General features: G+C 38.5%; 1 protein-coding gene across 7 annotated transcripts in view; it reads right to left on the bottom strand.

The window, feature by feature from the left end:
- Positions 1-289: 289 nt before the first annotated feature.
- The window catches only part of LOC149181234 (uncharacterized), a 133,101-nt gene continuing 108,172 nt past the window's right edge, over positions 290-25,218 (bottom strand). For 3 of the 7 annotated variants that reach the window (XM_089416518.1, XM_089416519.1, XM_089416523.1), the window contains exons 5-9: positions 1,932-2,108; positions 1,485-1,625; positions 1,149-1,346; positions 874-945; positions 290-672 (exon numbers count right to left, since the gene is read on the bottom strand). In XM_089416518.1, the coding sequence (XP_089272644.1) occupies positions 475-672; positions 874-945; positions 1,149-1,346; positions 1,485-1,625; positions 1,932-2,108 (786 nt within the window). In that variant the 3' untranslated portion in view covers positions 290-474. Of the gene's footprint in view, positions 673-818; positions 946-1,148; positions 1,347-1,484; positions 1,626-1,931; positions 2,109-25,218 lie in introns of all 7 variants that reach the window. The other 4 variants (XR_016257002.1, XM_089416520.1, XM_089416521.1 and 1 more) reach the window with 4 other exon arrangements.

The raw sequence follows: 25,218 nt of genomic DNA, 5'->3' as shown, positions 1-25,218 counted from the left end.
AAATGAAAGCAGCCCTTGAATTTTACAATGCTTTTGGATAATATTTATACGGAGTTCACTTAGTCTGCATTTCAATCAGCCAGGGCAAGATTATCATTTATAACTTCCACAAATGTAACAATACTAAATTGACTTTTAAGAGCTTTCTGTCCAACAAAGTACCAAAGGAATTTGGCAAAAGATGTCTCAAGGTTTAACTCTACAAACATACACGTACGTATATCATTGCAGTATTATCAAATCGGAGAGTGCAAAGTTGAAATTGGAGGCTATAAGATTGGATATTTACCTGCATTGATTTCATGTTAGTGTAATTGTTCGTGTGAAATCCAACGCTTTCAGCTGCATTGAAAATTCACTGGGATATATGCACTGTGCCTATTGATGTTTGTCCGAAGAAAGTTAGATGGCACAAAAAGATACCAAATATAGAATCTGAATTAAAATGGATTTATAACTTTGAAGAAAAACACTTTATCGACTATCCAATAAATTCAAACTTGTTATAGCAGGAGAATTCTGTAGTCTGCACTTTGGATAACTATCCCTCCTTGATGAAGAGGGTGAGCATTTGATGTGTTTCACTCCATCTCTGCGAAGAGATTGAGGATCTATTCCTGACTTATGGGCAGCAATGACACCCAATGCTTCCCAATAGTTTGCAACTCTCACCTGCACATACAAAAGGTTTCCATTTCATTGCTGAATCCTTTTCCCATCGGTATCATATCAACCCTATTTATACTGGCTACTATAAGCACTTCATTATGTTACATGGCTTCTTTCAGTGTGAAATGACACGAGTTTTCTTCATTCACCTATCCCGCTAAATCTCTCAATTTCAGCTAAGATCAACAATATGACATGGCATACCACATTAAGTCCTAGCTTTTCAGGAGTGTCACTGAGAACTGTTTCATTCTCCTCAACTGCAATCATCAGTGGCTGAAAATTTTCAGGAAAAGAAATAAGTTATCATGTTATATACTCATAAATTAAATATTTTTTAGAATAAAATATAAGCTAGTTTTGTTTCATCAAATGCAGAAGCTGTCATGACAAGAAAGAAAGATAAGAAGTTAAGAAAGACGATGCACTTTATAACATGAATTATCACATTGCATTAAGAATAAGGCTTTCATTCTTACCATAGATCCTGCCTTTTGGCCAAAGGAGAGAGTTCCAGCCCCACCACAAGCATCAAATGGAACAACGACACTGTCGACATCACTGGCCCATATACAGTTATGCCTCGAGACCTTATGAGGAGATTCCTCTTTTTGGACCACATATTGGGGTGCCCTACTTAGACCAGCGAGTACACAAGGCAAGAAAGTATATCCAATCTGACTTGTACAAAAAACAAACAAATGTTAACCAAATTAAGTAGAGAAAATGTACAGCAAATCTATCAAATATTATAGAGATATGGAAGTAAAAAAGGCTTGCATTGCTGAATACAAGTTATATAATTGCAACAGCACCTCTTCTGCAGCAGACCTAGGAGAAACAAATGGGTCTAAAGGGAGAGGCAACAATGCAGGAGCATGTGCACAAGGAATGTGGAACTCCCGGACAACAAGATGACTTATTATAGCTTCTACCCCTGCCAAGACATCAACTCCCTGTAAAAGAAAGACCTGAGAAAATTACCATGGAGAAAAAAAAGAGTACTGTGATCGCAGAGCACAGAAGCCCATATTGCTTTATAAATCCATATCCTCAACCATAATTTCTATCATAACAAAAGCCTCAGGTACAATCTGCCATGAATCTACTATCTAGGTATCAATTCCCACATGTTCTAACCAATATTTTATCAGGAAGCTCTCAAGAGGAAATGATATAAGTACTGCACAATACACCTAGACAGGACAAACCCTGTTTCCCTAGCTCATAAACATGAGAAAACAATGCAGTAAATATCTAACCTTCCCTTGTCGGTAATTCTCCAATTCATCCAAGCTATCATCTGGAAACCGGCCAACAACTGCAACAGCATTCACATTTGCACAATTGACCAGAGTATCCACTGCCCTTAGCAAGGAATCAGGATGTCCAATCCGTCCTGTCGACTGCCCAGTTTCTGCATCAACCCATTTTTCAACCTGAAAAAAATGTGCAATTTAATTCACATCTTGTAGTTGATACATCTAACATATAAGAGTACCTAAGTAACAGAAGACATCCATAGAGGGTCCACATCCCTTATCCTACGTGTCAGACACCAATATTTGAGAACACATGTCCGACATGTGTTTGGCACATGTCCTGTTCACAGGACACCTGCCAAACAAATCAGAAGAGGCCTGCAGCCCATAAAAACATGTTTTCCCTTTCATTTGAGCTCATTTCACTCAACAGGTTGCAGGTGTGAGATATTTTGGAATGCAGCTGAGGGTTATTGTGCAGTGTTAGAAGGGATTCCAAGTGTTGGGAAAGTGGATTTGTCCACCAATCTTATGTTTTTCCTACAGCAGTCCATTGTCTTCCTCAATTCACAGAAATCATGGTTCAATCATCAAGGGCAACTGGAAGAGTTTAAAGGAAAGGGAGGAATTCCCCCATCGATGTTGTCCCCCTTCATTTTCTATGGAGTCTGCTAGTGCTCCATCTGCTGGAAGTGGGGCTACAACAATAGCTTCAAATGCTGAAAAGAAAACTGTTTTAGCAAGATAACAAGCTCGATAGCAAAAGTTGTATGATTGAATTTGCATCATCAAGTAAAATTGCAAATGTTTTAATTTCTAAACTCTAAAAGAATTTGAATCTTTGTCTATATTTCATTTCCTTATGTATAATTTACTAACTTGTTATATTTTTTAATGTGTGTATATCTATAATATGATATATTATAATATATATACATTATGATGTAATATATTTGTTATGTAAAAATTAACTCTGTAATTATTAGTTAAGTAAGCAAAGCGCATGATCAAAGATCATGCCCATTCACCAAAAGGCACCCAAGGCAGTGTTTAAGCCAGGGGCCTCCCACACTTGTAACCATCATTCAATAATTAATATATCTATTTATGTTTCTGTTAATTAAAGAGTCTGAGTACTCCATTTGGTATCAACGCCCTATTATAGTTGCCTGCTAGGATCACACCACCTACCGCTGTCAGTGTAGCCAACCACACTCCCAATTTCGCCGAGACAACTCCACCCTCCTTGTCTGCTGCATCTGTTTTGTTGGTGTATCTATCTCGTCCTCACTATTCCTCACCTTCATATTCTTCTCCGTCCCTGTCCATCCGGCTGCCACGTCACTACCACTGTTACCGTCTGTCACTGCTGCTATTATCATCCCTTGCCACTGTCATTGTCCTTCTCCGCCACTATAGTGAATCGCCCCGACCCTTGCCCGTGCTTCCCGACCACGCTGCCTTGTCTCCATTATTACCATCTACCGCCGTCGAAACCCAACCTGCCAACAGTCACCGTGTTTGCCCATATCGTTTCATCTATAAACTATATAAACAATATTAACTTACAATCTTATAATTATATTATATGATTCATAATTATATAGTCTATAATTAAAATTATATAGATTATAATTAATTCAATTACATTAAAATAAATAAATAAATAAAAAACAAAAAAGACTAGGGTCAAGTTGAGAAAAAAGGTTAAGCTGGATAAATATACGCCACCACATACCCTATCAATGTCTTCGTCAATGCCGATGGCTAATTTTAGTAAAAAGTTAATTGATATTGAGAATAAAGTTACTGGACATTTCACTGAAATCAAGAAAGCTGGAGGATACAACAAAAGAATAGAGAGTCAGCTCGAGCAGAACCATAGCGAATTTAAAAGGGATCATGCAATCCTTTCTTGTAAGGTGGATCTGAATCATAATCAAGCAATGGTGATATTGACCTGTATTTGTGACAAGTTGAAGATTACACCCGATCAAATACCCCAGAATAATGAAGTTACTCAAAATCTCAATTCTCTGGATTCGTCAAACTCGTCAGACTCACATGAGAAACCCAAGTCTCCAAAAGCATCAGCCATACCCAATCAACAAAATAGTAACACGGATTTTCAAAATATGCAGCTCTGGAATCAATACTCAAATATGCAGTTCGTGAATCAATGCCCTCTCTTTACTCCAACAACTGCGACATATCAACGAAGAACAAAACTTGAACTCTCCAAATTTGACAGTAACGAAAAGTGCAGTGTTGCATGGTTCAATAAAGAAGAAGAATATTTCAAGATTTACGGTATTGATAATGATGATGAAAAGATCACGCATGCATCCATGCAAACGGAAGGCGAAACATACAATTGGTATATGTGGTGGAAAAAGACGACACTTGCTATTAGTTGGAGGAAATTCAAAAATGCATCTTTTAAAAGGTTCCAAGGTGTCAAGGAAGAAGAGTTATTCTCGACCCTCACCAAATTGCAACAAAAATGAGATGTGGACGAATACACTCGAGAATGGGAGTCCCTGGATTATCAGAAACTCGTCTCATTCAGTCATACATCACGGGACTTAAACCCCATATCCGGGCTGAGCTTGAGCTTCATGACATCAATTCTATAGAAGTAGCAAGACGTAAGGCAAAAGATGTTGAAAAGAAGCACGAAAAGATGCAATGACCAAAAGTTGAAAGAGTATATTCGAGACAGATTTTCCCAAGTTGCAAACACAGATAACACCAAATATGTTCCAGCACATCTTCATGAAGGAGAAAAAACTAACTTGGAAATACAAAGAATGAAAGAGGGAAAGTGCAAACATTGTGGCGAAAAATGGGACCCTAAACATAGGTGTGCTAAAGGAAAAGAAACCAAGAACTTGTATAAATGTGAAGCAACTAATGATTCAGAGAATGAAGAATCAAACGTAGAAGAAATTGAAAATTCTCCAGAACTAGATAGTGAGAATATTCTGCAAGTGTCATTATCGGCCATGACAGGTATATTGCAGCCCCAGACATTAAAGTTAAAATGACATATCAAGAAGAGCAACGTAATGGTTTTGATTGATACCGATAGCACCCACAACTTTTTGGATTCAACTAGGGTGAAAAGACTCAAAATTTTCACATTTCCCATGCCCAACATGAAGGTTATGGTAGCTGACGCTAAGAAAATTGAAAAAGTAGGGAAATGCCATAAAGTCAAATTACAGATTCAAGACTATAATCTAGAATCTCCGTTCTACACTGTACCATTAGGAGGAGTGGATGTGGTCCTAAGTATCCAATGGCTTCAAACCCTAGGCACTTACTTTGCCAACCATCAAAAGCAATTTATAAAATTTAAATGGGAAGGTCAAAAACACAAGCTATATGGGTTCCAGTCCCCTAAGAATCAAATTGTATCATCATCCCAGATGATGAAAATGATTCAGAAGGGAGCACTAGCTTATTTAGTACAGTGTCATCAACTAGAAACGTTAACTTCAAATCTGGTCAACGATGAAGAACAGGAAGTCCAAGAGCTAATTCAAAAGCATGAAAAAGTATTCCAAGATCTTCCAATGAATTTGCCTCCAAAAAGAGAAATCGAGCATACAATCGAAGTCAAATCAGGATCAACCCCATCAACATCAAACCGTATCGATACCCACATCATCAAAAAACCGAAATTGAAAGATTAGTCCAAGATCTTTTAAAATCTGGCATTATCACAAAAAGTAGAAGTCCGTATGCTGCTCCAATTGTATTAGTTTGAAAGAAAGATGGATCGTTTAGATTATGCATCAATTATCGAGGACTACACAAAATAACAATTAAAAACAAGTTTCCAATCCCTTTTATCGATGAAATGTTGGATGAACTTGTTGTAGCGGCTACAACCACCCTCCAAAATTTTGGCCTGCATCAATTTCGGAGCCTCCCTTGGAGAGTTTCACTTGATCACTGCACATACTCGAGTTCACTCCATGAGCTCGTGTGAGTCTTTACATTCGCCTTGCTTGTTTATTGCACTCAAGTCTCTGCATGTTGATGTCTAAGTCATGCTTGCGATCGTGTTCTGGTTATGCTCAAAGTCTTTGCTTCGTATGTGTTTGTTGTGTTCACCATGAAAGCATCTGTCGCACTCACACACGGAGTCACATTCATTGTCGCACAAGCGTCGTATCGATCATGAACAATCAATCACGAGTGTCGTGCTTGTCGCTTGCACTGTCGGTCAGTCATGTTGAACATGTGTGTCTAGATGGTTCGGTCATTTCATCGTCAAGTCATGCGAGTGTGTGTTCGTATGATCACCTATGCATCTTTCTACTGTTCACACACTTAGTCATTTTTGCTGAAGTTCTGATGACCAGACTCCTCACTGACAGCCAGACCATCACCCTGCTTTCGACTTGATCGACTGTCAACCAGAACAACGCAGAAGCACCAAGCTAGTTCTTTCAAGCAGCGTTGCCTGCAAGCAACTCAAGCAATAATCATGCTGGCCACTTGGACAATCGAACTGTTCATCTCAGAAATTGCGTAGTGCTCATGAGCAGGCCTCTCGCTACCCATCAATCAGCTCAGCTCAAAAATTGCGCAAAGATGATCAACATGCCGGCCTTCCAGCCTTAGTGCAGTTTTCCCAGCCAACAACTCCCAGCAGCAGATTGCCTGTTCCCTCCAGGAATTGCGCAGTTTCCGCTGCCAGTGACCCCAACAGCCAACTAGCAGTTCCCTCTGGGAATTGCGCAAGTCTCGCTGCCAGCGACCCCAGTAGCCAACTGGCAGTGCCCTCTGGGAATTGCGCAAGTCTGATTGCCAGTGACCCCAACAACCAACTGGCAGTTCCCTCTAAGAATTGCGCAGTTCTGGCTGCCAGTGACCCCAGCAGCCAACTGGCAGTTCCCTCTAGGAATATCGCAATTCTGGCTGCCAATCCCCTAGGCAGTTCCCTAGAAAAAATGAGCAATCCCTGCCTGCTGACCCTTCATGCAGCGTGACCCGTTCCTCTGGAAAATTGCGCAAAACTGGCTGTCCACCCTTATTGACTGTTCGTTCTGGAAAATGCGCAGAGCATGCCTGCCTTGCCCTCCTGCAGCTCGGACTGTCCCTCCCAAAATTTGTGCAATTTTGCCTCCCAGCTGAGCCAGACCTTGCAGACAGTCATTGTCGACTCAGATTGTCTGTCTCCATCCCTCAGTGACTCTTGCGCAGTTTTCATCAGCAGTTGCTCAGAGCCATCATCCCGCATCACAGCCCTGCTGCCTCTCCCGGTCACCTGCATCCGAATGATCATGTGTCATGGTAGACTAGGAGGTTTTAGATTTGATGTTGTCTCGTCATGAGTGACTGCAGGTATAGGTACACCACAAACATGTCAAGACGACGAACGGGATGAACGAAGGGAGCACATGCAGATGGACAGGTTCACCAACGGACGAACGAACGAAGCATGCGAAGCGGACAAACGCGACGAACATGCATCTTCGCGAACAAATGAGCTTGTCAAGCCTTCCAACATGAAAGTAAGGAACAACATGCTAAAGCTTCATCAAGCGAACCAAGCACCATCGAAGACTCTGCTCACTTCATCATGCGTAGGTGAAGCTATGATACACCATGAAGACATCCATCACACAACAACACTCTAGCTCGACATGCACTCCAGTAGCAACATGAATGTACCAACATTGTCATGTCAAATCATGTCGAGTCAAGTCATGAGTCATGTTGCCCACATCTCCACTATGGGCTTGTTGTCAATCAATGTGATGTAACGTGGAAGTCCAAGAGACCCACTTGTTGAACATAGAGTCATGTAAGTCAGAAAGTCATGGAAGTCGAATGGTCATGAGGGTAGTCGAACAGCCACAAGGGTTAGTTTCACCCTTGGCTATAAATACCCCCCTCATTTGTACATGAAAGGACTTTTCACCTCAGCTCCTCCCACATAGCCAAGAGAGTCTGTAATATTTTCCTTGAGGAGTAAGTAGTGGCTCCAACGCCCCACTGATGGGGTTATTGATGTATGGTGTAATGATGTGTTTTGGCACTTTCGCTTAATTTAGAAGCCTGTCAATAGGCCAACACGTTTTCACACATGTACTATATTTGTTGTAAGATTGATCTTTAACACTTGTAATGCATGTTGCTTTAACTTGTGTTCTACATCTGAACTGATTCATTTGTTGTAATGCATAATCTATTAATGGAAATGTGTTGTATATGCTGCTAATGTTGTCCCTTCTGTGTCGACTGCTCTGCCGTACGTCAGACAGACCTCTCCCATGAACCTTGCTATAACAACTATTGCACTCGTTCGAACTGATCCGCGAGTGCTGTACATGTTATCTTACCTTGTATGTTGTGACTGCCACATCTGAGTGGACTGCTCAGCTGGAAGCTATGTATGTCCTTTGTGTTGTGTGTTCCTAGCCAATACAGGGGCTTTAAACATAACTTCCTTCAATACAGGGGCTTTAAACATAACTTCCTTCAAGTCTTCAAAACGCTTTTCTGCTTCATCATTCCAACGAAATGAGTTTTTCTTTAGAAGGTTCGTTAGGGGTGCGGTCATATGAGCATAGTTTTTAATAAATCTTCGATAATACCGAATCAATCTTAAGAATCCTCTTAGCTTTGAGATATTAACTGGTTTTGGTCATTCCTTTATAGCCTTGATCTTATTAGGATCTACTTTTACTTCTTCCTTGGATATTATATGTTCGAGATACTCTACTTCTTCTTTCCCAAAAGTGCATTTGGACTTCTTGGCATAGAATTGATGCTCTTCTAATACAGTAAGAACTTGCTCCAAATGTTGTAGGTGCTCCTTCCATGTTTTACTATTAACGAGAATCTCATTAAAGAATACTACCACAAACTTCCTTAGATATGGGCGGAATAGCTCGTTCATAGTAGCTTGGAATGTTGTTGGTGCATTGGTTAGAAACTTAAACCAAAAGGCATTAATTTAAACTCATAATGACCTTCATGTGTTCGGAACGTAGTTTTTGCTATGTATTCCAACCTTATTTTGATTTGGTAATACCCTGATCTTAAGTCCAATTTTGAAAAGTATTTAGCTCCATGTAGTTCTGTTGACGGTGTTGGACCCGCCAACATTCAGGGTATCACCCTAGTATGAAGTCGCAACTATACCTCACACCATTTGGTGTGGGAGTCCCATCCGGTTTGATGGCCCGGTTGCCATTATCTTAAGGATTTGCCTCAACTCTTGCTTGTCAGCACAGGAGAGTGGTTCGCTTTGTCTTCAGAAGTGAGGTTCGCGTGTCTGGTGAGTGTAAGTGTACTTGTGTCGATGGTTCTTTCACTATGAGGGGAAAAAGGTGAAGTTGAGTTCCAGGTTGAAAAGGATCAATCCCAACTCGGCTAGGAACACACAACACAAAGGACATACACAGCTTCTAGCTGAGCAGTCCACTCAGATGTGGCAGTCACAACATACAAGGTAAGATAACATGTACAGCACTCGCAGATCAGTTCGCACGAGTGCAATAGTTGTTATAGCAAGGTTCATGGGAGAGGTCTGTCTGACGTACGGCAGAGCAGTCGACACAGAAGGGACAACATTAGCAGCATATACAACACATTTCCATTAATAGATTATGCATTACAACAAATGAATCAGTTCAGATGTAGAACACAAGTTAAAGCAACATGCATTACAAGTGTTAAAGATCAATCTTACAACAAATAGGTTTATTTATTTATTTATTAATTTTTTTTTTAAGACCTTGAATTAATTTTTATATTTTCAACCCTTGGGTTCTCTAATTTATTTATTTATTTTTTTTAATTTATGTATTTATTATTATTATTAATTTTACTTTATTAATATATTAATATATTTGAAATTAATTTATTTTAGGTTTTACTTATTATATTATATTAATTTATTCTATATTAATAACCGAATATATATATATATATATATATATATATATATATATATATATTAAATTAAATACCCCTTATCATGGTCAATCTAGCCGTTATAACTAACTAATATTTTTATTTAACAGTTCTAAATTAATTTGATTCTTATCCTTGTTAATTAATATATTATTTGTTTATTATTATTTAACGATTTACTAATTTTACATATTCTAGTATATGTTTCTAACAATTTTTAAATTAATTTAGGTTTATTAATATATTTAAAATTAATTGATTTGTAATTAATTTATTTTATGATTTACTTTTTTTTTCCAAAGAAAAAAGCGGTAACCTTTTATTTATAAAAATGAAAAGTTACACTAAGCATATGCATTGAAGCATTATCAGAAGATGCCCATTGGGCTCATGTGCTTTTGCACACAATGCGACGTAGCGAGGCTACCTTGCATTCAAAAATAAAGAAAGAAAAAAGAATAGAAGAGGGAAGAGAGAAAGAGGAGAAAAGCATCACGTTTTTCTCCCTTTCTTCTTCTCGACCTTGCGCCATTCTCCCTGAGATGGCTCACAAGTGGCAAGGACAATCTGATTTTCAACATGGAGAGTTCCAGTGTCCTTGTCCGAATCTGATGTTTCTGAAGTGTGTTGTCTTTTAATTCCTCCACTGCCTGGGTCCACAGCATTCCTGTCTGATTGATTCGTTGGACGGTGTGGATCCATGAGAACAGTCGTGTCCATTGTTTGCACCTCAGGTTCCTGTGTAGGTTGTTTGCTTTCTGATGGAGCTGGTTCCTCTTCTTCTTCTGACTCATCCTCCTCTGACTCAGGAGGGGGAAACTGCCAACCTTTCCTTTGCTTCCTGTTCGGTTTCTTTTTGCTGTTTGTTTTCTTAACCTCTGGGCATGTATTTTGAAGATGTCCGGTCATTCTGCATTTCCTGCATCTGAACGCAGTATTCTCGTAATCAAGTGATTGCAACCAGTTTTGTTGCTTATAGATCAACATGATATTCTCTGGTAAACCTTTGCTTAGATCCACTTCTACACAGATCCGAGCAAAGGTGAAGATTCTGTTTTCTAGCCTTTCCGTGTCTGTTTTAATATACCGTCCAAGGCTGTTTCCGATGCTTTCTAAAACCTGTTCGTTCCAGAAGTGAAGAGGCAGGTTGTGAAGTCTCACCCATACTGGTAATCTGGACACTGTCATGGTGTTGGGGTCAAAATCTGGAAACCATGGGGTAATAAACAACCCCGTGGACCCCCAGAACCAAGGCCCCTCTCTGATTATTATATCTCTTTCCTCCGAGGTTTGAAATTTAACAATAAAAAACCCCTTGGAACAGAGGTGTATTTCACATTCCAGAGACCATTGAGTAAATATCCAGTGAAAAAGGTCCATGGGTTTAGGCCAGAAGCAATTGAAGCGGCATATTAGTGCCTGGGCTTCATATGTCTTTGTGTGCTCCTCTGTTGCTGTATTGTTGATTTTTAGTGCTGGGGTTTGTTCTTGAAGTTCTACTATGTAGGGTCTCGGTGTATTTCTAGCCTGTTCTGGAGGTGAGCCCGCCGCTTTTTTCCCTTGAAGGATGTTTTTGTAGGAGGGGCCTCCATTTGATTGCTGATGACTGCTGGGCGTATTCCTTTTGTCTCCCCCTGCAGATCTTGGGATGCTCTGAGCTGCACCCCCTCGCAGACGCAAGTTTAGGGTAATGGTCATCTCTGGTTTAATGGAATAGTCCTTTAAAAGCCTGCAGTCCTCAAGGGAGCGAAGCCCATTGACCAGATATTGGACCGGTACAGGATACCCCAACAATCCCCATATTTTATGCTTGAGTTGAAGGATAGAGGAATCATCGCTTACCCAGACTGTATGAGAGTTACCCACAGGAGGTCTGATAAAAATTTGAAAAGGAGAAGAGTGCGGCAGAATCTGGTTCTTACCTATTGCTGGAGAGGGGAGCACTTCCTGGTTATGCCGATCCCTCCTCTTTGCCTCTTCATTCTTCTGATTCAGCATTTGGGTCTGCATGACAGACTTGGTTGCCTCTGTTCTTGCTTCCATTTTCCCCATCATCTGATAAAGAGACTTGCTTGAGCGTTCGAGGCCATTCTCACCGGTATACAACGCGCGGGAGTTTTCAGCCGTCTTCGGCCCCACATCCGCATAGTGCTCCTTCACGTTTTCGCCCTCTTCCTCATAGATTTGCCCGGGAAAACCAGATCGATCAGCGAAGGGAGGTTGGAATGGGGCCAGGAGAACGATTGGCCGCTTAGCCTTCTCGCCATCGCACGCATCCCTTTCCTGTTTGGCTGATCCTCCTGCGTCGATATGGACTGCGGCTCGCGGGAGGGAAAAGTCTGATCGGTGCTTCGCACCACTGTTCCTTTGTAGCGCAGAGCTATTGCGGCTCCGAATCCTGGCTTCCTGGCCGGCGGCGGCGCCATACTTACCCTCTGTAACCCTAGCCATCCTCTCGTTCCCTCATTTTTATGATTTACTTATTATATTAATTTATTCTATATTACTAACTGAAATTTCTTTTATATAAATAAAATAAATAAATAATATAAATTAATACCCCTTATCATGGTCAAACTAGCCGTTATGAGGTCAAATCTAGTTGTTGTCTTATCGAGTAATCTGAGTCGGTGGATATTCTGCCCTATCTATTTAAAGTGCATAGCCAGATCTGCTCATTCAACTTGTCCTGACGATGAACCACACTGGTTGGTTCGAAACGCGTCGACAAAAATTTTTCCATGTGATTTTCGCCGAAGAATTTTTCAAAAATTTGATATGGATCACAAAAGTCTCAATTCAACTCCATACTTCTCACAACTATTTGTAATTGAGTGTGATGCTTCAGGTTTTGGCATAGAAGCAGTACTATGTTGGAGGGTCATCCAATCGAGTTTGAAAGCAGGAAGCTCAATAAGCAAGAACGTCTCAAGTCTACATACACCAAGGAAATGCTTGCCATTATGCACGCATTAGCCAAATGGAGACAATATCTCTTGGGAAGTAAGTTCTTATTATGAACAGATCCTAATAGTCTTCAACATCTCCTCTAGCAAAAAACACTATCTACAAAACAACAAAAATGAATAGAAAAAACGTTGCCTTCAACATGGATATATTACATAATAAAGGGAAAGATAACATAGTAGTTGATGCTTTGTCTAGGAAAGACGAAGAACCATCATTACTTGCAGTTTCAGTTGTTGTTCTTGAATGGCTTAATGAGATTTGAAGTGAATATGCATAAGATCCATACACAAGTGCTATAATCAATAACCTTCCTTAGAATTCAAAATTTGAATGGAAAAACGATATTCTATGGTACAAGGGAAGAATTTATCTGAGTTCAAACTCCAAATTTAAAGCCAAGATTCTCAAAAAGTCGCATAATTCACTGTCGTCCGGACATGTAGGATTCTTTAAAACCTATTACAATGGACGTCAATCATTCTTTTGGAGGGGAATGAATAATTATATTCAAAAATATGTAGCAGAATCAATGTTGCACGAAGCGGGAGCGAAGCGGAAGCGCGGAAGCGTCATTTTCCAAAAATCTAGGAAGCGAAGCGTCCGCGGAAGCGTCTGCTATATATATATATATTTTTATATTTTTTTGCATTTATACTCAAAACAAACATCCCAAATACCAAATTAATTGTAGAAGACATGAAAACATGCATATTTTTGCATAAATCAAGATAGATATGGCATCCATGATTCCATTGTAGTTACTAGTATGTACAACAATCATCTATATTCTAGCTATTACAAACATACATCAAATTTTTAAGCATTACATGAATTTAGCAATTCAATTGTAAAATTAAATGGGAAAATTTTGATTTAAGCATTACATAATATCATCGAAACTCTGAAGTGCCTTGATCGAATTTCTATGTATGTGATGCAAAGTCCTTATCCTTGTAATATCATTGTTATGCGTCAAGATTTTGACAGTGAAACCTTCTCACCGAACCCTTATCATTGAGACTGTGTTAGGTACCAAGATCTTCTTATTGTGATGAAAACTTTCTCACTGTTGTGATACCAAATTTGTATCACTGTAGTTATACCAAAATCTATTGATGACTGTTCTTACTGTTGAGGCACCAAGACTGTGGTAGCACAAAACCTTTAATCTGCATTACCTTACTGTGGTACCCAAATTTTATTTCAGAGATAATTCGAGTTTCTGTGACTGCATCACTGCACTGAAGTGTGATCACTGTAATATCACCGAAGTGTGATCACTGTAATAGCATCGAAATCAAGGTAGCATCGAAACTGTGATAGGAATAACATTGAGTCACTGTAATACATAACAGAACTGTCTCCATTGCAATCCGCATTCATTGTGATACATAACAAAATTGAACCCAATCTTCAACGCAATCTTCTATGAGATCCGAGATAGTAATCTCAGTCATATCACCGAAACTGCTCTCTAAAATCCTTACCCGAATCCCAGGAAGCGCATTAAAATTTTGGAATCGCGCTTCGAAGGGCGCTTCCGGAACGCTTCCGTACGGGACGCGATTCCGGCCTAGGATCCGCGGGGGGGGGGGGCGCTTCCTGCAACACTGAGCAGAATGTGATAAATGCCAAAGGAATAAAAATGAAAGTATTATGACACCTGGGCTTCTTCATCCTTTAAATATCTCGAATCAGAAATGGGAAGAAATATCAATGGACTTTCTCGAAGGTTTACCTGTGTCTGATGGTAAGGATAAAATTCTTGTAGTAGTCGACAAACTCACCAAGTATGCTCACTTTATTGGAATGAAGAAATCAGACTCTACAAAACAAATTGTTGAGATATTTTGCAAAATGTTTACAAATTATATGGATTTCCCAAGGTCATTGTGAGTGATAGAGATGCCAAATTCAAGGGTAATTTTTGAAAGGAATTTTTCAAACATATAGGAACCTACCTCAACATGAGTTCAGCTTACCATCCTCAAACAGATGGCCAAACAAAGGTTGTCAATAAATGTTTAGAAATCTACCTATGTTATTATACCACAGACAAACAAAATAAGTGGGCTCAATGGTTACATCTTGCTGAATGGTGGTACAATTCTACTTAACACATGTTAGCGAAAATAACTCTATTTCAAGCTTTGTAAGGTTACGAAACTCCAAAATGGAAGGACTTTGCTATCATCGAGATGAAACTTCTAGCTGTTAAAGACCAGTTAGAAGAAACCCAAAAATTTGTCCAAACCCTAAAAGAAAATCTAAATAATGCAAGAAATAGTATGAAGCAACAAGCTGAGCGAAATAGAATAGAGAGAGAATTTGAAGTTGGGTAATGGGTATTTGTTAAACTTCAGCCTTACAAGCAGTTGTCCTTAAAAAAAAAGGGCAAAAACAAATTGGCACCAAGGTTTTATGGACCATACCAGATCAACAAAAAGATCAACAAAGTAGCATACAGTTTAAGCCTTCCTAATAAAAGTCGTGTTCACAACGTTTTCCATGTATCTTGCCTGAAAAAGGCATTGGGCGAACATCAATCAGCGCAATTAACATTTTCGACTTTAGATGACGAAGGAAGGGTCATTCTAGAACCATAAGGTATTATCTCTATAAGGGAAAAAAGGTTGCGATTGCGAGTAATCAAAGAATACCTGATCAAGTGGAAGGAATTACCAGAAGAAGAGGCTTCTTGTGAGACAAGCATTTCGTCAACAACACCCGTCATTACGTATGCTTCGAGGACAAAGCATCTTCCAAGAGGGAGGCAATGTTATGTAAAAATTAAATCTGATTATTAGTTAATTAGGCAAAGGGCAAAGATCATGCCCATTCACTAAGAGGCACCCAAGGCAGTATTTAAGTCAGGGGCCTCCCACACTTGTAACCATCATTCAATAATTAATATATCTATTCATGTTTCTGTTAATTAAAGAGTTTGAGTACTCCATTATTATATTATATATGTGCGTGTGAGAGAGACAGACTTGGGATAGTAAAGATATGGGTTTCTCAGTCATTTGACACTCAAATAATATATACATATCATATTAAACAAAATCCCAACAAATTTCTCAAATTTTAATAAACTAATAGCTAGTATAAGCTATAATGAAAATGATATGTTAATTTTTGTCCTCCACTCAAGTTGTTTATGGAGGATAAATACTCGAGATTTTAAGTTGCAAAATAGGGGGAATTCGAATATTATGATGCCAATAAAAGACGATGTTAAGCATATTTGACAGCAATAATATTGATCACACAGAACTTCTGAAGGACCATAAAAGGATATTAGTCTTGATTTTAGTATCTGCAGTAGCAATCACTTTTCCTTCAGCCTATTTTAGACAAAATATTGTTCTCACTCCAACTTTATATCATATGTACTAGCCTCATCTATATCTTCATTTAGCCCCTCTTTCCATACATGTTTTCATGTTGTGCTATTTAGAAACTACCTCTCCAATGCACTTGTCACCTAAGGGAATACAACTCCTTCAAAATGAGGCGTCAAACATAAAAAAACAGGCAAACATAAATTCTCCTCCAATATGAGAACATGAAAAATGAAGCCATGGCTTGCCAACAATCCATTCAAAATGATGTTGAAGAACGCAACTAATGAATGCAAGTGATTAAGCAAAAAAACAGTGCCCCATTGTTGAACTTGCAGTACAGACAAAATTCAAGGAAGAAAGAGAAAGGCAAGAGGAGGAACTCAACCTTCAAGTTAAGGGTCTCTAAAAGCCAATCAATCCCTCACAAGCAAAGCATTCTTTCAAACATGAAACTTTGGATCTGAAGACATCTATTCATGAGGTTTGGGTGACTTCAAATCGTAAAATCATCATTCTATTCCAATCAACTAAAGAATGCCTACAGACCTTGAAAATAAATTGTTCTCTTTTGTAATATTACTAATTAGCCATGGCTAATTGGAATATTCGATTTTGCTCAATTTTGCCTTCTATAGTTATTTATAAATAAAAAGGTAAAGAAAGGGGGACATAACTCACTTTATGAATAAATTCACTCCCTAGTAGCACAACGTTGTAACTTAAAAGGGGAGCCAAGGGGGCCAAAGGACCATGTAGAGAAGGAGGCCCACGTAGACACTTGGAGGGACTGCGCAGATGGAGAAGGAGCACGTGGCAAGAGAGAGGCTACGTTGGGGGAGGTGGGCCTTAAGGGTTTGAGAGAGGCCAATGCTATAAAGGAGAGAGGAGCCTCCTCATTTTGGTCATTCGATTATGTTGCATTTGAGCTAGTCACTTCGACTTAGAGCACGCTGGCTGTTTAGCCTGTCTACAACACTGTTTAGTGCATTGAGTGTCTCCGTTCGGAGATCTCGCCCTTAGCCCCGGGGGGCTTCGAGTGCCTGCTCGGGTAAGGTAGTTTCATCAGTGTTTTGCAGGAGGAGCGATCTTTGGAGTTGAGGAGGAACTGGGCATTTTGATAACTGCACAGTCTTGAGAGGGGAGGACGCAGTGTCTTTTGATAGGAGCTCCGGACTGGGTTTTTGTGGAGGATTCAAGCTTGGAGATTGAGCAAGGGATCAGCCCTTGCATATTGGAGGATTTTGGCAGAGTTTTGGGGGATTCTCTTCAGGAGCAGCGCAGAGCCCTGAGGGATAGCGTAGATCCTCAAGGGGGTGATTTTTGGGGGTTAGTTATTTTAGAAAAGCTTTCTGGGCTTTTCTGGGTTTATTGAGTAGAGGCTGATTCTAGAGTTTCGGCATTTTCTGAGGAGGGGAACAACCCCAAATCCTCACTTGATTCCAGCAGTAGCAGCAGCACAGCAGTTCTTCGGCAGCTTGGACACAGTTCAAAGAGAAGCCATTTCCTTACCATTCTGAGTGTATTTCTTCACTTGCCTTGTGCAAGTCGAGGTGCTATATTTCTGATCACCTCTTGTACTCTTTCCATTACTCAGTGTAATAAAATGGCTTAGCATTTCTCTCTGCTTTTATTCCATGTATACATTATTGTATGTTGCACTACTGTTATTTTTATCTCTTTGAGCTTCCCGGCTACTATACCACTTGTGTGTTTTTCTCCCATACTCTTAGATAGAGTCTGGAAAGGGCCAGGTAGCCTCCAGATCTCGTCCTCTTTTCATAGGCGACATATTTGGTAAACGCCCTCCCAGTGCATCTCTGGATGGAGTTTGCTTGTGTTTGAGGGATATCCCTAATAAGGGATATTACATCTTTCCCCAACAAGATCTGCTTAGATGAGAATTTGGCATGGCTCCAAGTAACTTCAAAATGCTTGCACTTAGGTGTTTGCAAAAAAGATAACAAATGGACAATAATCCTTAACCAGAAAGTGGTGATTCATGACTCTTCCACCACATTGGTCACTTCCCTAGCCAACAAAATGATGGTTTTCATAGGCCTTGTTGATAAGTCTTATATTTAAGTCTAAAAAACATGTATGTTAGGTTCCTATAATACTAGTGTAGCCCCTTATTGTTATTATTAGCAGTGTTGATAATATCGCCGAAATTTCGGCGATATTCGCAAATATCGCGATATTTTCGGCGAGCCGAAATATCGCCCCGAAAAAATCGCGATATTTGCTTGTTTTGAATTTCTCGCGATATTTACGAGATTTCGGCGATATTTTCCTAAATAGCGCGCGACGATGGTAAATATCGCCAGCAGCCTTTATAAATTGGGTTTTTGGTTTTTGTTTTCGTCATTTCGTTTTCGTGAGCTGGAGACGCTGCGAACAGTGCGAAGGAGGGTTTGAACTTTGGCTGCGAAGGAGGGTTTACAGCCTACAGGTATGCAGCTATGCTATTATTAATTTATTACTAATCTATCATCTATGTGAATGCCGGATGCCCCACCGTTATAATCAAGTTTCAACAATGCACATTTTAATGTCTTTTGAATTTTCTACATAGCGTATGATGCTTCAGCCTTACATAGCGTATGATGCTTCAGCCTTCCATGATTCAAGCCGTAATACTGTCATGACTCATAAGTAGTTATAAACTTATAAATATGAAACTGACCTGCGGCAACATGGAGCGGGGAACGGTGTATATTTGACATTGCTCCAGCCTCCAACATTTAATATATACAAATTTCCCAACCTTAAAATATATGCTCCTGCTTGAACATATGCACCAACGTTAATATTGCAGATTGATATTGCAGATTGTAGCGTTGATAATAGATATTGTGAGGGTGGCAGCGTTGCCATACTTTTTGGCTTTACATGAATCACAATTACAAATACATCCATATTTATGGTATTTGATCAGCGTATTTTGATGGAATAGTAAACCATAATAACATTTCCCTTAGCTGTATTTGGGATACAAGACATCACGGGGCTGCTGGAGGGGGAAGTTTGGAGGGGGATCAGCAGGATATGTGATGTTATTTTAATTTTTATTTGAGTCCTTGATTGGACAATTATCAATTTATCACTATCAGGGATCAGCAGGATTTGGTATCGCCTTTGAAGTTTGATGTATCATTTCTATTTGACATCATATATATCAGTGTTTTCTTCATATTTATGTGCCAATGTGTTTAGTTCATGTTGTTATTGCTTTATATGTTTAGAAATCTGAAAAAAATGAATATATTATGCATTTTTTATGCTTGCCGATATTTGCCGATATTTTGCTGATATTTTCGCCGATATTTCCGATAAGATATTTTCCGGACCCTCGCCGATATTTTCCCGATACCGATATTATCAACACTGATTATTAGTGTAGACCCCTTATTATTATTGTTGTGAAAATGTAGTCCCCATATTGTTATTATTGCGCCCCATATAAACCCATTATTGTTATTTTTGTGCCCTTACATTATTATTGTTATGTAGGTTTTGATTATATTGTGACCCCTTAGACTCCTATATATAGAAAGGAGGTCTTGTCATCTGAGTCATCCAAGAATTGTTCATTTATGTAATGTAAAGGAGGTTGCCCCTTCAAAGACGCTATTTCTCAAGTCGTTCATCTATATTTTCTTCTATTTCCTGAGTTGGTTGCATAACATTTGGTAACAAAGCTTTGAATTTTAGGATTTTGCTGCTTGAAGCAGGTCATCTTGGTATTTTTGCTATAACTTTTTTTCTATGAAGCTTCAGAAGCTTAACTTTTGACCACGTGGAGTCAACATTGTGGTGAACTTCGTGTAAAAATTATAGAGCTTGGTTTCCTATATTTTCGGAGATATGATCTGAGGAAGTTAGGGTTTTTGCAGAATTCAAAATTCAATTTCAAACATGTGACCTAGGGAAAATATCTAGTTTCTTGTGTATCGTTTTCAGGTCGAGGGTCGAAACAATGACACATGGCACTCAATACAAGTTCGCTCTACTGAACCAGTCTATAATTAGGTCATCGTGGGAGACCGAGAATAACTCTTTCTTGAAGAATCCAATTTTGGTCTAACTTGGGGGGTTGGAAAGAAGAATCAGAGGGCTACCATGGGATGAAATTTCAGACCTTGGAGATCCGAAATTACATAGATACAATAAATTCAATATCGAGCTCTTAAAAAGCGAGAAAATGGTGTGAATTTTTTAAATTTTACAGAACTTTTGTTTGAAAAATCAGTTTTAAGTGATTCCAAGGGCATATTGAAGCATAGATATCAATATTGGGTTCTAAAATGCCTCCCAAACAATAGAACTCTACACCATTAAGCCCTCAGAAAGCTCTAGTATGATGCTTGAAGAGGAAGAATTTCAACATGATATATAAAAATTATGGGACCAAGTGCAACAAATTCCACTCTCACAAAGAGCAACCAAAGATGAACTAAAAGGGGACAAGGAGGATTTAAAATCAGACATGGAAGGTTTGAAGGATGGATTAAAATCAGACATGGAAAGTTTGAAGGATGGATTAAAAACAGACATGGATGCTAAGATGGAAGGTTTGACAAAGTTGCTACAAGAAATACTTCGTAATGGCGAAAAGGTATTCGATGAAACTTATGATGAGAACAAAATAGACGTTAATCATGATTTTAGAGACTCTAACTTTGGATTGAAGACTCACCATATTCCAAATATTGGTATGAAGAAGTTTGATGTCAAGGATCCGGTAACATGGATACTACATATGGAGCAATATTTTGATCTCCATAATGTGCAACACACACAAAAGGTACGTATTGCATCTTTATATTTAGAAGCAAATTAGTTTGTATGGTATCAACGGCTTTGTTCTCGTAAACTACTTGTCACTTGGTCAATTTTTACAAAGGAAATGATAATACATTATGAGGATACAAAGAGCAACACCTTCTTTAGCGAATTGATAAATCTCAAACATAAGGGTCCAATGGCAAAGCACATTGAGGACTTCCACAAATTGAATATAAGGGTATTCCAGAGGAGCATAGGATTGATGTCTTCATAGGGACTTTAAAGGATAACATCCAACATGAGGTTCACCCTTGGGAACCTGATTCATTGGAAAAAGCATTCAGGGTGGCAAGAAAAGTTGAAAGCAAAATTATGGCAACAAGGAAGTCTACCACTCACAACTATAAAGATGGAAGTGTTGTTGCTCTTAGCCTTCCACAACCTACAAGGTTGATGTTGACGAATGTAACTAGGTTCGGTCTTCATAATTGTACTTGAAGTCAAAATGTAATATATTTATCAAAAGAAAGCAAAAATAATTTTATTATTAATTTCATTGACTTATTAAAGCATGGATTTCATGCTTGGGTCAATTGTTATAGGTCAAGCCTCCATTGTAGGCTTTAGGATTGTCAAAGTCAATTTTGTTTGAAGACTCCTCCATCCATCAAAGTCTCCTTGCTATCAAAGAACTCATCCTCAAGTCAGCTTCCCTCAATAATCTCATGTCGGCCTAATACAATGACACATCTCTTCACATGCTCATGTCAGCTCATTTCAATGTGGAAACAACTATATATACAAGCCTAAGAATCTCATATTCTATAGTGAAGAAGTTCGGATATCTCTCTAAAATAAGTTCGGATATCACAATGTGCACAAGTTCGGATAACTTCAGGAAAAGGTTTCATTGCTATTTCAAAAGGACAGGTTCGGTGTCATTACACAGAGCAACTCGCATTACAGTGACCACAAAATTCGGTGCTATTACAATGACCTCAATTCGGTGCTCTCACATGACTAACAGTAACCTCATCTTGGTGCTATTATAGTGACCTCAATTCAGTGCTATCACATGAACATAGTGACCTCATCTCGGTGCTATTAGAGTGACATCAGTTCAGTGCTATCACATGAACATAGTGACCTCATCTCGGTGCTATTACAGTGAATTTTGTTTAGTGCTATTACAATGGTGCTTTCACAGTGTCTCGGTGCTATTATAGTGGTGCTATCACAGTGGATGAAGGAGCTTAGATTGGTTGCAAAGATGATCTCTTCAAAAACACAGGTGTAAAGAAGATTCACTGCTACAGGAGCAATAGAACTGAAGCATGACAAGGTTGACTTTATGGATGGAGGTAGTCTCAAGTCTAAGTTGTAAGGGTCTTGGTCGTCTCATCTTGAAACTACTAAAGGAAGAATTTTGATTGGGTTTTCCCTTAGAGTGGGGTTTTGCCCTGGCAACCTGCCTACATGTTGTGTTCTCTTCTATTTATTGTTTTGGCATTAGTCTTGATGATAAGAAAAGATAACTCAAAAGAACAAATAATAATAATGAAAAACATCACAAGATAATGTCATAATAAGAGAAATCATTTAACTGCCACACTTTGGATTTCTCAACATGGTATTAGAGCTATGGTCATGATCAAAGGCAGTTTGAAGACTATGGTCATGGTCAAAGGCAATTTGAGCTATGGTCATGGTCATCAGTAAAAGGTTCTGTTTGTCTTGAAGATCATATTCACCATATCAAAACACATTAAAGAAGAAGAAGGATTTAAATATACCACAATAAAGGAATTCAGATCAATATTCAGAGAGTGAGGGTCGGTAAAATCACAGTCAAGAAGCTCGATAAACTTTAGAGAGACTAACTTGTATAATCTCAGAAGGAAGTACAGTGATACATTTTGGTTCATTTCAGAGATTGGGTGATCAAGTTAGCTGAAAAATCTTAGTATACAGTTCAAATATGATAGTGAAGGAGTAAGATACTTTGGATCATTTCAGAATGGGTTCGTAAGGCTGCAAGTTCAAGGGTATAACTCCGCTCCACAGGAAAGTAACATAAGTCACAAGCAACAAGTAAATTTTGGATATGTTTCAGAGTAAAGAACTCGTGAAAGAAGCAAGTGTGGATTACGGGTGTAAGTTTGATATATAATCCCAAAAGGCAATTTGGATGTCACAAGATTTCGATCTACCACAGTGAGACAAGCTCAATCAATTTCAGAAATGATCTTATGAAGCATTTTCAATGTGAAATCATTGTCACAGTCATAAAGGAGATTTCAGGCTCAGTGAATTGTTTATGGTTGAAGCACTAAGTGTTGAAGCTATGTGTAAGGTCGAAACAGTGAAAAAGTATATTATATCTTCCACTCATTGAAGAAATGAAAACTTGGTACAACTGCCTGTGGAGATCTATCAAGTTCAAGCACAAGGTACCAACACAATCAATTAAGTATTTAACAAGATGCATTTGCAACAAGTCTAATGAGCTATCAAATAAAAGGTACGTAAACACAAGGTACATTTATGAGTTTTTAAGATTTCTATTATCCTTGTTTATAACTAGTCTAGGATAAAGATTGTACTCTCTAGATAACATTTTAGAACATTAATATTTATCCTCTAAGGATTTACATGCAATCTAGGATGTCAAGTAAAAGTACTCTTGTCAATTGAAAGAATGAATAACATGATTTTTGATATCATAGGATTCCATCCTCCATGGTTACATCAAAGATATAACTTGAGAACTTAAATCATGTTCTTGGTATCACATGTTTTTCTTGTAAGTATGTATTACAGGTATAAACGATCATGGCTTTGTACAAAGAAGACACTACAAGGAAAAGTTTCAAGGTTTGTTAAGGAACATCTCTAGGTATGTCTTAAAATATACGCCTTATAAATTCTCTTAAAGGTACGCTCATCTTATTATTGAAGTTTGCATTACATTACTAACATCGTTATGTCTAGCTGTCTTGAATCATAATGATTCTTGTTTTGGGTTATTCATCACTTGATAAATTTAACCCCTTCATATTCTTAATTGATCTTATAGAACCCTAGACATGTTCTTTGGAAAACTCTAACCTAAGGGTATGATAATGTTAATGTCTGAAACACTAAAACCGCTTAGGGTTATTGGGAAATGCTATTTGAAGTTTTTGTTATTGATGTCACATTTGGGGTTTTGGTATGATCATGAAAATCCTAACTTGTTAGGGTTGAAATGATGTTGTTTGAAATCTCGAACCCTTTAAGTTTTGGTATAGTAGGGTTTGATTTGCTATGAAACCCTATATCCTTAGGGTTTTGTTGAGCCTATAAGCAAAACCATTGTTATGTCTTTAGAATAAAATCCTAGGAATGAAACCCTAGGTATGTGTTCATTTGGTTGAAACCCTAGCTTGGTCTAGGTCGGTATATGTCTAATGTGTTAATATTTCTTGACATATGTTATGCTTATGGTTGATGATGAATTCCTATATATGTGTTGATCTAATTATTGATGGTCATGAGTCCTAGGCTTTGGAAGCAAGCCCTAGTCAAAGTTTGATGGTATAGGATGATGTTGTTTGGAAAATCTAGGGTTTAGCAACTAAACCCTAGCAGTAGTTAAATTCTCTAGTATGTATAACCGCCTGGAATTCAAGAATCTATATAGTGATTACTGAGAATTTGTACCCTAGTAGATGCTAGTCATGATGTTGATTAAGCTGTGATTGGTTTTGATTGTTGAAGCTCATGTATAAAATCTAGGGTTTACATGAAATTCTAGTAGGAAGTCTAACATATGAATTTTGAAAACTATTAGATGCATTAATTTGGTTTGTTTCTAGGGTTTGCTATATGAAAGATCGTGTCATGTCATTAAAAGATTATTGAAACCCTAGATATAATGAGCTTGATATCTTAATGAGATGTGAATGTGATTTAGAGTTTGTAACAAAACCTGGGCAAGAAGTAAAATGGGTTGATTATGTTTGTAAGGTGCTTCCGTTATAAGGTTCCGATATGGCTAACTTCATGCTTCTATAGATTTGGTTGTACTTGCTATCTAAGATGTGCAGGTACACAATCTTGAATATGGTGAAGATGTTCATTGATGTCATAAACATGATAGTGATGGTAATGATAACTCTGATGAGATGAATGGAAGCCACAAAAGATTCTCCGATGTTGAAAAGAAGAAGTTGATCACCCTGGGTTAAGAGGGAGCCCAGATAGAA

This window comes from Pinus tabuliformis, chromosome 3_2 (assembly GCF_031772625.1).
Source record: "Pinus tabuliformis cultivar Carrire ecotype Pingquan chromosome 3_2, CPIR1, whole genome shotgun sequence".
NCBI lineage: Eukaryota > Viridiplantae > Streptophyta > Pinopsida > Pinales > Pinaceae > Pinus > Pinus tabuliformis.
The sequence above is the reverse complement of the archived record's forward strand: the minus strand, read 5'-3'. Positions and strand labels throughout refer to the sequence as shown.